The sequence below is a fragment of the Dreissena polymorpha genome, chromosome 4 (assembly GCF_020536995.1).
Source record: "Dreissena polymorpha isolate Duluth1 chromosome 4, UMN_Dpol_1.0, whole genome shotgun sequence".
NCBI classification, from domain to species: Eukaryota; Metazoa; Mollusca; class Bivalvia; order Myida; family Dreissenidae; genus Dreissena; species Dreissena polymorpha.
The window spans coordinates 89,976,284-89,988,655 of record NC_068358.1 but is presented as its reverse complement, the minus strand read 5'-3'; the positions used below and the strand labels follow the sequence as shown (position 1 = coordinate 89,988,655).

The 12,372-nt window shown below is 35.3% G+C and overlaps 1 protein-coding gene across 1 annotated transcript; it reads right to left on the bottom strand.

Moving 5' to 3' along the window:
- Positions 1-3,339: 3,339 nt before the first annotated feature.
- On the bottom strand, positions 3,340-12,326 carry LOC127879340 (actin-related protein 2/3 complex subunit 5-B-like). The gene is made up of 4 exons (XM_052426123.1): positions 12,108-12,326; positions 5,810-5,882; positions 4,881-5,057; positions 3,340-3,985 (listed from the first exon to the last, which is right to left on the bottom strand). The coding sequence occupies exons 1-4, from the start codon at positions 12,242-12,244 to the stop codon at positions 3,923-3,925; spliced, it is 450 nt and encodes a 149-aa protein (XP_052282083.1). The 5' UTR covers positions 12,245-12,326; the 3' UTR covers positions 3,340-3,922.
- Between the last annotated feature and the right edge of the window lie 46 nt (positions 12,327-12,372).

The window sequence follows — 12,372 nt, the reverse complement described above, 5'->3', positions numbered from 1 at the left end:
GCGAATCTGAAACAACTTTTTTCAATTTTGTCAATTTACCAAAGCGTGAAAAGATCCCTTTAAAGGCTCTATAAAGGTTACAAATCCAATTATTATGCATATCAACTGGTCTAATTTTTACCGGATTTCAGTTACTCTTGCATAAAAACTGCTAATAACACAGCTCAGGTACAACGTTGTCAAGAATTATGGAAGATAAACCCGTTTCATAATTGGAAGAAATGTTTACATTTTTGCAACTAACGTGATGTGTAGCCTCAGAGCGTTGACATATGCTTAAAATAGCCGAAAGAAAATTCAATTTTAATTCTATTTTAACAACTTTTTACCAGCAGAAAGTTACTTATAAGATCACTACAAACGTTTTAGCCATTAAGAAGAGACCTATTTTGTGAGTGATACCGGAAAACGTTAAAAGTCATCGTTATATTGTTGGTGACCCGAGTCACTTTCACTTTCGCGAGTAAACAGCGATGTAAATAAACTGATTGTTTGTAAACACAATTGACTTGGAGGACACTTTATTTTGAGCTCAAAACAAGTTGTATTGCTCATTTTTTTATTATTATGTCCAATAGCATATATATATATATATATATATATATATATATATATATATATATATATATATATATATTGTTTTTTGATAACCTTTATAAATAAAATATGAAAGAAATATTTAAAAATCTGTAAATAATTACGTATCTTCACCTTTATAGAGCCTTTAAGCAAACGTAACCATTTTTTAACTCATCCAAGATATCACTCAAACCAAACTTCATGAAGATTGGACAATAAATGTGCCCTCTAGAGAGTTAACAATGCAAATGTTGACGCCGCACAATTCACAACGCACGACGGAGAAAAGGCGATCACAAAAGCTCACCATGAGCACGTTGTGCTCGGGTGAGCTTAAAATAACATGATTGATATAAATAAATAATAAATCTTTGAGAAGAATTTTTACTCACAAAATAAGTCATAATAAAGACAGCACTGTTGACTTTCAGCTTTTGTGAATACAATACGTGTAGCCTAGCAGTGCATACGGTGTCACCCAGTCTATAATCTGAACATCGAACACTAAATGTGCATTTGATGTTTGGCTGTGACCTATTTTCACTTTTCGGTCCTTGTCTATAGTATAGTTATTGTTGAACTATTCATCGTTTTATAAATTGACAAGTGAGAATTGTAACAAACTTAACACTATACTGTTTTATTGTTATCAGTGCAATGAAGAGTTGGATAATTATGTCTATTTTACCTACCACTTTACCCCAGCTTATTCAGAGCTTTTAACCTAAATTAAGTTGGGTTGGCTATTTAAACCGCAAAAGCTAAACTAGTGCGCAACTTCGACAAAGCTCATAACCAGTTCCCACGCAAAAGATGAATGTATCTAAGAGGTTTCAGTCGGATAAACTCTGGAAACAAGCAAATGTTATAAACATACACTACGATAAGTCTTTCATAATACAAGGCTTGAAGCACACCCTGGGCAAGAATACAAGAGCAATCGCCGCTGCCTGTTGTAAACCTATATACATGTATGTTTCCCAGACATTTCAGTGATTTTTCCTTGCTATTCAAGCCTGAAATCAGTCAAGCACTATCAAAGAGGTTATACAACAGACCCGTGATAGTGAATTTGACTCTCGACATCCAACTATAGGTATTGATCAGCAGTAGTTTTCTTTGCCCTAATATATTAAAAGCCTCAGATTTTGAATGACCTGTTCTGTGAAAAATACCATGTCACTATGACGTAGCACATAAAGAACGAGATTAACCAGTCAGAAATACTCTTCCGTGACATGTATAATTAAAAAATTGTTTATTTACTGTTTCTATCCGTTCAAAATTACTCAATTTAACATAATAATTTATATTTACATTTTATGTCAATTTGTGAATGGATGTAGTTAAAGAATTAAAATCTGTGGCATAAACGATTCAACAATTTAGTTTGCTGATTAATAGTTCAGCTTAATAAATATGATTTCAGAACACGGTATTAACCCTCGTTGTTTGCAATCCAACAAAAAAGGCAGTTTTGAAATTAAGCTCTGCATTTAAAAATCCCAAATAAAGCAGAATTTTCCTTTAATAATAACAAAGGATACTATTAAAAGGTGGTGTTATTATCAGATGGTTTGGAAAGACAATTATTGCGCTTTACTCAGCTACTCATTTAAATGTATAATTTAATCTACAAAAAAGGTTGTTAAAATATATTGTTAAGAAAGAAATGGTGATAGCTCTGCTATTAAAAAGCAGTGTGCAATAAACATTTTGTGACCTTGGACACAGTCTTTTATGTGCCTCATTGATAACAATGAACAAGTACATCATGGATTTGGAAATTCCTTGATGTATGGTTGAATCTTAACAAAAGAAGGCATATTTAATCAAAATGTGTAACATTTGATCTTAATGTGTGACCTTGACCCAAAAGATCTGGGTCTTTCATGTGTCAAAAGAAAATACCTTAATACATAATTAAGTTATGGCCTATCTTTTAACAGTTTATCAAATGTGTGATCTTTGACCTCACTATCTGACATTGACCTAGGGTTATGAGTCTTGCATGTGACCCCGACCCATTTCATTAGGAACTACAGCGGTAAGTTTCATGGCTGTGGCTCATATGTTATTGGAGATCCAGCTGAAGACAGAAACAAACTAAATAAAAATAATTTTCTAGTCAAAAAAGAACCACAAGTCTGTTATTTACTAATGGTGTGTGTCCCACTTTGACATAAATCACCCACTTACACATACATACACAGAGCTATTTTACTGCTTGGGCTATTTTATTAAATAACAAATAAATAATATGTTGAAATTAAGTAAAGAATGTGTCTGCCTGGAAATAGTATCTGTTTAAAATGTTGCTTACTCATTCTTCAAGAACAAATTGGTAATTCTGGGCAAAACTTTGGGAATGTGTAATTTCAAACCTCCTGCAACTTTGTGAAGTTTATCCGCATTTTGGACAAGAACATTCAAAACAACTTACCATTTACACAAGCAATTATGCTTGTGTCTTGACTTGTTTTCTTTTTAAATTTGTTAACTTGTAAGTGTTGAGGCACCTGTTTAAATTTTGCTGCTGTAGTACCATACACATTTTCTTATGCAAGAGACTAAAACTGAATGCACAAACGAGAAAATTCATTAGACAGTACATATCATATGAACGTCCTCTGACTTTGGATGGACACATCTATGTTTAAACAGACCCATGGTCAGGGGTAACACTTTATATTCCCTTCCACCATTCATAGACTGACAAGGCAAAAAAAGTTAAATAATTATGACTAACAAAAAAAAATCAACATTTCCCATAGATTTAATATATATGACTATATAAAATGTAAGAACATAGTACATGTGTATTGCATAAAAATACAAAACGTTTTCAACAATCAAACAAATAGATGTTGATTGAAATATTCAATCTGCCATGGAATGACTGTGGTTTGCCAGCAGTTTCTGGACCATTTCTTGCAGTGTTACACAATATGTTTAATAATACATACATATGCAAGAACTGACGCAATTCTGCAGAGACAGAGGGAATATGGATAATAAATGTTAGTTTTAATACGTGTTTTTTACATTTGTACTTTTTATAAACAAAAAGGATATACATGACAACATTTTTCTCCATAGACAAACCAGTTTTCAATCAAAACAACATGAAAAATTTAGAAAAAGAGATGCAGGATGTTTTCTTTTATGCCTTGTTTAAAAATAGTTTTAATGCTGCATTAAAGCTGATTTAACAAAGCACATTAGCCAAAATGTGAAAAGACATTCACTTAACATTTCGAGTACATAAAAGTTATCTTGTTAATCATTCAAGTTAGTCTAAAGTCATAAAAAGATCTTCCAGCCTTCAGATACGTCTCTACTTTCACACGTGTTTCCGATCAGTCAGGACACGCACTATACAGCCTGATCCACCTACATCAAACACCTGCAAATGCCACAAAAAGGCTCATGAACATAGTGGTAAATGATTGTTGTACAATGATTGGAAATAATTCATTAAATACTGGTGGCATTCAGGGACAGAATCAATAAGCGAACAATCAAAAACTACAAGAAAAGCAATAAAACTATTCTGATTGTCTTTTTTTGTTAATGAATGGAACAGCTGGAACATTGGTCCAGGCCATATATTTTGCAAAAAAAAACAACTTTTAATTATAATACAGTTGTGAAAAATTACTTAGTTCCCAGGTAGCTACATAATGAAATTTAAAAGGTTTAGATTAAAAACAGTTCTCATATCAGGTTTACTGGTAAAAAAATTAAGCAAAATGTGCCATGCTCTGTGAAAAGGGGAATTAATGCATGTGCATAAAGTGTCGTCCCAGATTGGCCTGTGCAGTCCACACAGGCTAATCAGGGAGGACACTTTCTGCTTTTATGATATTTTCTGTTTACCAGTAAAGAAAGTATCTTCTAAGCAATATGTGTTTGTAAGAAACACTATGTCCCCTTCTGCGCCGCTTTGAAGCTGTATATTTGACCTTTGACCTTGAAGGATGGCATTGACCTTCAACTTTCACCCATCAAAATGTGCAGCTCCATGAGATACAAATGCATGCCAAATATCAAGTTGCTATCTTCAATATTGCAAAAGTTATGGCAAATGATAAAGTTTGACGCAAACAAACACACAAACCAACAGACAGGGCAAAAACAATATGTCCCCCACTATAGTGGTGGGGGACATAAAAATCCAGTTTAGGCGGAATGTGTTGTTCCTGATTAGCCTGTGCAGACTGCATTAAGCACATGCATTAAACCCCCTTTTCACAAAGCACTACCCAAATTTTATATGATGTAACCTTTCCTTTTTATACCTTTTCATGCCATGTCAAAAGTGATGCACTGCTACCTTCCGAAGGAAATTCAAATCCTCTGTACACGTATTTCATTAAAACATCCAACATCTGAGTGTCAAGTTTTTTTACTGCTCCATCTATTTCTGCCGCCTTAAATGTGGTCAGCACTCTAATTGCTAGATTTACTGCTCTGTCCTAAAATGACAGATAAGAATGTTAATAAAATGCTGCCAATTGAACATACATACAAAATCAATTAATCAAGAGGACCATGATGGCACTAAAGTGCTCATTGAACTTCAATTTACACTTATTGTTAAATGCTTGCCATGAAGAGCTCCCTTTTTTTAAAAACACTTGAAGCATATTTGCTCCATTTTTGCTATTTTTAGTAACAGTGATATTGAACCCACCCATCTTATTTGCAATCCCAAGTAAGGGTTTAGTATTATAAGGTATCTACAAAATGAAGTTTGATCAAAAAATATTTTAGTTGAGTTGTAACCTGTCTGAAAAGCTGTTAGGTTTATAACTTACAAACTAAAGTGACACAACGCATGCACAAAATACACCTGACGGACGCCAGACATATTGTGATCACAATATCTCATCTTAAGCACTTCTTAAAAGAAAATTAAAAAACCCATTTCATTTAATTTTATTTTGGTTATACTATCTAACAAGTTATGGTTCCACAACATCTGTTTTTTATTTAAATTACTTTATTGACCATTGAAGAGATTTGATTGAGGTTAGGTATTTACAAAGCTACAATAAGTTATTTACTGTCATATCATTAAAAAAGGTATTTATAATAATAGTCATTGTCACCACAGTATGAAAAGTATCGAAAAATTATGTTCTTGTGTTTTTCAATAACTTACCCCTCTGGTTTAAATGTTGCATTCTAAGAAAATGTGCACCAGTTGTAAGCAAAAAAAGTGTACCTTTACTGCTTGGCTTTTGGAAGCAACTGGAGCATTGCGTAATATCACATCCAGAGCCTGTTCATTTTTCCCCGTGGTAGAGAGTTAAGGAACACAACTCAAAATATGTCATAGCATACCAAACACTACATTAATATGTTTCAGAAAAAATAATGTTATAATCAAACCACATTCTGAGGTTAAGTAAGTACCTGTTTAATCAAGAAGAACTTGTTTAACACTGGTTTTAAATCAACCTCCTTACCGAAAATCTAGTTTAGGCGAAAAGTTTCGTCCCTGATTAGCTTGTGCAGACTGCACAGGCTTATCTTGGAGGCCATCCTTTAAAAATTGTTTGTTTGGCATAACCCGACCCAGGTTCATTTGGGTGGGTAGGTAGGTAGGGATTTTTTTTTTTTTAGTATTTTTTTTTTCTGACATTGAACTCCGACATATACCAAACTGAAAGGTAGTTATCAAATAAAGCTCCAAGTCTTCTGCCTCATGAAAGGAAATTGGTAAAGATTTTTCTGCACCGACCGTATCACCGCACGTGTATTCGTAAGTCAATTTTTTCTATAAAGAACTTCGAAAATTTAATATATTAGACGAAAATTACTTTATCCGAAAACGACAGTCCGAAAAATTGTACGCATTTTGCAAATGAAATAAAATGTGCATATCGTTTGACTACAGAAAATGAAAACAAGTAACCTAGCAAATACGTAATTAATATACTATTTGGTTGACATATTACTTTACTATAGCATAGTTTGTGAGTAAAAAACAACAAAGTAATTATAACATTTTAATTTCAATCAAGAACCGAAAGCTGCAACATCTTCGATTTGCAACTAATTATTTAATTATCATCCTTTAATTCAGATCGATAGTTGGTAGACATTTGTAAAGTGATCAGCTTAAAAATAATGTACTGAGTGTTACGCTTCTTTTCATTTGCTTATTTTTTATAAGACTTTTGCCATCGGCCGTTATATTGTAGGCAGAAGACAATATCAATTGTGTATTCCATTATCTGCGCATGAATGACCCAATATTACCCGATAGCGAACTCAATGTTGATTGGCCAGCTACCATATGAGCTTCAAATTGTTCATGGAAACAAAGAGAACAAGAGCACCGCCTTGCGGGTGCAGACCGCTCATCTATTTTCTTTTTAAAGGTGAAGGGACTCTCATTTTCAATCACAAAGGAGGGAGGAGTGGAGTGAAGAGGGGTGTATAGTGTGGGGTTGTGGACATTTATTACATTATCTTCCAAAAAAAGCGAAAAAAAAAAAAAAAAAAAAAAAAAAATCAGGGGGGGGGGGGGTTGGGGGGGGCGATGGGGGGGGGGGGGGGTTTGGGTGCGATGGTTGGACGGTATTTCAAACATAACCATTTTTAAAAAAAAAATGGGGGGGGGTATAGTGTGAGGGTGTGGTGGTAATTTGTGAGATGATCTTAAAAAAAAAAAAAAAAAAAAAAAATTGGGGGGGGGTGGGGTGGGGGGGGGGGTGGGGTGGGGGTATAGTGTGAGGGTGTGGTGGTCATTTGTGAGATGATCTTAAAAAAAAAAAAAAAAAAAAAAAAAAAAAAAAAAAATTGGGGGGGGGGGGTGGGGTGGGGGGGGGGTGGGGGGGGTATAGTGTGAGGGTGTGTGGTCATTTGTGAGATGATCTTAAAAAAAAAAAAAAAAAAAAAAAAAAAAAAAAATAGGGGGGGGGGGGGGTGGGGTTGGGGGGGGGGCGATGGGGGGGGGGGGTTTGGGTGCGATGGTTGGACGGTATTTCAAACATAACCATTTTTTAAAAAAAATGGGGGGGGGGGTATAGTGTGAGGGTTGCGGTGGTAATTTGTGAGATGATCTTAAAAAAAAAAAAAAAAAAAAAAATTGGGGGGGGGGTGGGGTGGGGGGGGGGGTGGGGGTATAGTGTGAGGGTGTGGTGGTCATTTGTGAGATGATCTTAAAAAAAAAAAAATAAAAATAAAAATAAAATAGGGGGGGGGAGGGGGGGGGGAGGGGGGAGGGGGGGGGGAGGGGAGGGCACGGGGGATGGTTTGGGTGGAGTCTATTGTGGTATGTCAGGTAAGAGTAGTTTCATCAAAGTATCAATCAAATCTAATCATAAATAAAGAAGTTATGGCAATTTTAGCAAAATTTAATAATTTGACCTTGAGAGTCAAGGTCATTCAAAGGTCAAAGTAAAATTAAAGTTGCCAGGTACAGTAACCTCATGATAGCATGTAAGTATTTGAAGTTTGAAAGCAATAGCCTTGATACTTAAGAAGTAAAGTGGATCGAAACACAAAATTTAACCATATATTCAAAGTTACTAAGTCAAAAAAGGGCCATAATTCCGTAACAATGACAACCAGAGTTATGCAACTTGTCCTTTTACTGTACCCTTATGATAGTTTGTGAGTGTTCCAAGTATGAAAGCAATATCTATGATACTTTAGGGGTAAAGTGGACCAAAACATAAATCTTAACCAAATTTTCAATTTTCTAAGTATAAAGGGCCCATAATTCCGTTCAAATGCCAGTCAGAGTTACATAACTTTGCCTGCACGGTCCCCTTATGATAGTTCATAAATCTTGCAAGTATGAAAGCAATAGCTTTGATACTGTAGGAATAAAGTGGACCTAAACACAAAACTTAATCAAATTTTCAATTTTCTAAGTATAAAAAGGGCACATAATTCTGTCAAAATGCCAGTCAGAGTTACATTACTTTGCCTGCACAGTCCCCTTATGATAGTTAGTAAGTGTTGCAAGTATGAAAGCAATAGCTTTAATGCTTAAGGAATAAAATGGACCTAAACACAAAACTTAACCAAAATTGTCAATTTTCTAAGTATAAAAAGGGCACATAATTCTGTCAAAATGCATGCCAGAGTTATCTAAATTTGCCTGCCCAGTCCCCTCATGATAGTAAGTAAGTGTACCAAGTTTGAATGCAATAGCATTGATACTTACTGAGAAAAGTGGAACTAAACGCAAAACTTAACCAAAATTTTCAATTTTTTAAGTATAAAAAGGGCACATAATTCTGTCAAAATGCACGCCAGAGTTATCTAACTTTGCCTGCCCAGTCCCCTCATGATAGTAAGTAAGTGTACCAAGTTTGAATGCAATAGCATTGATACTTTCTGAGAAAAGTGGACCTAAACGCAAAACTTAACCGGACGCCGACGCCAACGCCAACGCCGACGCCGACGCCAAGGTGATGACAATAGCTCATAATTTTTTTTCAAAAAATAGATGAGCTAAAAATAGTTTAAAACAAGAGCTGTCACCATAGGATGACATATGCCCGCTATAAACGCTCGATAGAAGTTATGAGCTTTTTTTCGAAACCTAAACGCAGATTTCGAAACCTAAACGCGGACCCTAAGTTCAAGGTCACAGGGTCAAAATTTGTGTGCGTATGGAAAGGCCTTGTCCATATACACATGCATACCAAATATGAAGTTATATCTCAAGGGACAGAGAAGTTATGAGCATTTTTCGAAACCTAAAAGCAGATTTCGAAACCTAAACGCGGACCCTTAGGTCAAGGTCACAGGGGTAACAAATTTTGTGCGTATGGAAAGGCCTTGTCCATATACACATGCATACCAAATATGAAGGTTATATCTCATGGGAAATAGAAATTATGAGCATTTTTCGAAAACTAAACGCCAAGTGTGACGGAAAGACGGACAGACAGACGGACAGTCCGATCACTATATGCCCCCTTTTCTTCGAAAGGGAACATAAAAACACCCCGGATTAAAATGGTGGATGTTTTCAAAGAAATTTAACGAGATTTAAGCATATTCACAAATTATATTTTTCTTGAGCCAAATTCTTAATACTTTCGCGAATGGCGAACGACAGCACGAGCCCTGTAATAGTGAGCATTTATTCCAATAATAACTCGTTCGCAATGCTCGCGCTGTCGTTCGCCATTTGAGTCATTTGCGAAACTATTGAGAATTTGGCTCAAAAATCTAAATTGCAAAAATCTAGTAAAATTTGGTTTAAAACATCCGCCATTTTAATCCGGACTGGTTTTCTATATTTGTCTTTTTGTTTCAATGAAATTGTTCGCAATTCGAACAGTTAACGAAACCCGGTCTGTACGATTAGACATTGCTTGACCTTATTGTTAATGAAGTGCACTTGGTAGCTGGCCAATCAGCATTGAGCTCGCTTACACATGACATGACGTTGTCGAATGAAACGCGAGAACGGGTGGAGCTATCGGATAATATTGGATCATTCATGCGCAAATGTTGTATAATTTGAATACACATTTAATATTGCCTTCTGCCTCCAAAATAGCGACCGGTCGGAAAGTCGTATAAAGAGATAAGCAAATGAAACAAAAAAGTGACAATACCCGTCAATACATATTTCTAAGCTGACCACTTTTTATCTTTCTACCGAATATTTTCCGAACTGAATTAAAGAGTGATTAGTTATATGGCGATAATATTACACATCTCTGCAGTTTAATTGTATTTAAAGTCTAATTAATCGCATATGCATATGTCAAATAAATAGGCGACTCAAATAAATACCGGTACGTGTTTTATTCATTGCTATTCTAGATATCATTGAAAGAGCATTCAATTAAATGACACAAATAACCGGAAAGGTAAAAAATTGCGGAAAGAAGTTTCGGCGAGCAAAAAAAATTTTTTTTTTTAAAGTAACCAGGGGTTTTTTTTAGAAAAAGGGGAAAACGCTGGACGCTGGGTAAAAGGGGAAAATCGAGCGCGAAAAAGACATATTTGGGGAAAAAATAAAAACTGATCATTTCAATGTCTATAACTCGCCTACAGACTTCAGGTTTTTTTTTAGAAAAAGAGACATGTCTCTGACCTTTTTGTTCTTAAACACATGAACAAGTATGATATTAAAGTCAAAGTCCTAAATAAAGTTGCAGGGGTAGATCTAATAATGGGAAATGTTTTCAACTGGGGCTGGGGAACAATTTCAATATTGTGATTTCAATTTCATGATGAATGGGTTGACGATCTAGATCTGCTACAGTATTGGAAGGGAAAGGTGCGGCAGCTGCCGATTGTCTACTTTCACTTTCACAATAATCCGACAGTATTAATCGATGTTGATTACATGTACCTCCGAATCCTGCTGGGTTTCAACGGTTTTTGATGATTCATTCTTAAAAAATGCGTCAACGCAATTAATATTTTCCGAGTCCGAAAGTTTTATTTTGTTCGTGTATGAACGCCAATTGTGAGACTTTTTTTCTGTTTTAACGTTTATACCCATCTTGGCTTTCACATAACCCGGAGGAAAACTCGACTGGTTTCCGGTAATTAATTGACGAATCACCCTTCTCGTGCAAGACCGGAATCCAGTAAAATAGTCACATGATTAATACGATTAGTTGCCCGGTTTCCATGACGTAATTTAAGAGCTATATATAAAATCACTGGGATTCCCAGACTTGAGTGTTCGTCTGGAGAGAGAGAGAGCGAGATCGTTGTACATGGTACAAATAGGATAAGTGTCGACTTCCCAAAAGAAAGAAAAAAACATTTCTTTGAGGGTAAAATATTATATTTTGGTGAAAAATTATATTTTTGGAGGGGAAATGGTAGATTTAGGGGAAAAATTCTGGTAGGGGAAGACGCCGATTATCGGCGTCACTTTCTTAGTAAAAAAAAACCCTGGTAACAAAAAAAAATTCAGTCGGGCCAATTTTAGTGGGTCGGTCGGGTTATGCCAAACAAAAGAATTTTTAAGGATGGCCTGGGATGACACTTTACACACATGCATTAAGCCCAGTTTTCTCAGAACAAGGCTCAAATAAATTCAGGGCCACCTTTTCATGATGCAGCCTAAGTTGAGGACAATATCGAACAGATGTTGAATAATTATACTGTTAGAAATTTAAACATAAAAATGTCAGCCAGAATATTGTATTGAAACATCATCGTGTTTTTAGGTTGCATGCAATTTGCAAAGGATAACGTCCGTACACTACCATTCAGGTACATTTAATGTATTTTTGACATTTATTCATTGCTATCCTTAATTGGTTACTAACGACGTCTGTTTAGTTATGTGCAGGGAACCTCTGCGCAGAACTGCGATTGTGTTTATGAAGCGGTGTATATGGACTCCCAGAGCGGCCATAGCAAAAATGGTCAAAGGCTCTAATAAAAGCCATAATTTCATTTTTAAGAATGCTAATAATTGCTAATTAAATTTGATTTACCATATATATTTACAATTACAAAAGTTTAATAAATGTACAGAAAAAGAAAGAAAACAAAAATCAATCATGCTAAAAGGATATTGAGTCAACAAGGTGTTCACTTCTGCCTCGCTTGGTCCTTGTTCTTCGCCTTCTTCTGTGTCATCTGCGTATTTTTCAGGATCAAAATCATCTATGTTGACTTTCCTGAACTTTGTAGAGTTCACCGTCTTCGACATTGTTTGTTGAAAAAGTAAACGTAACTTTACTTGAACACTCACACCCCGGAAGTGCAAATGCTTCCTCGATTCTGACTTTACATGATGCGTATTTATTATTAAATACCCTTCAAATAAATATTATTTTA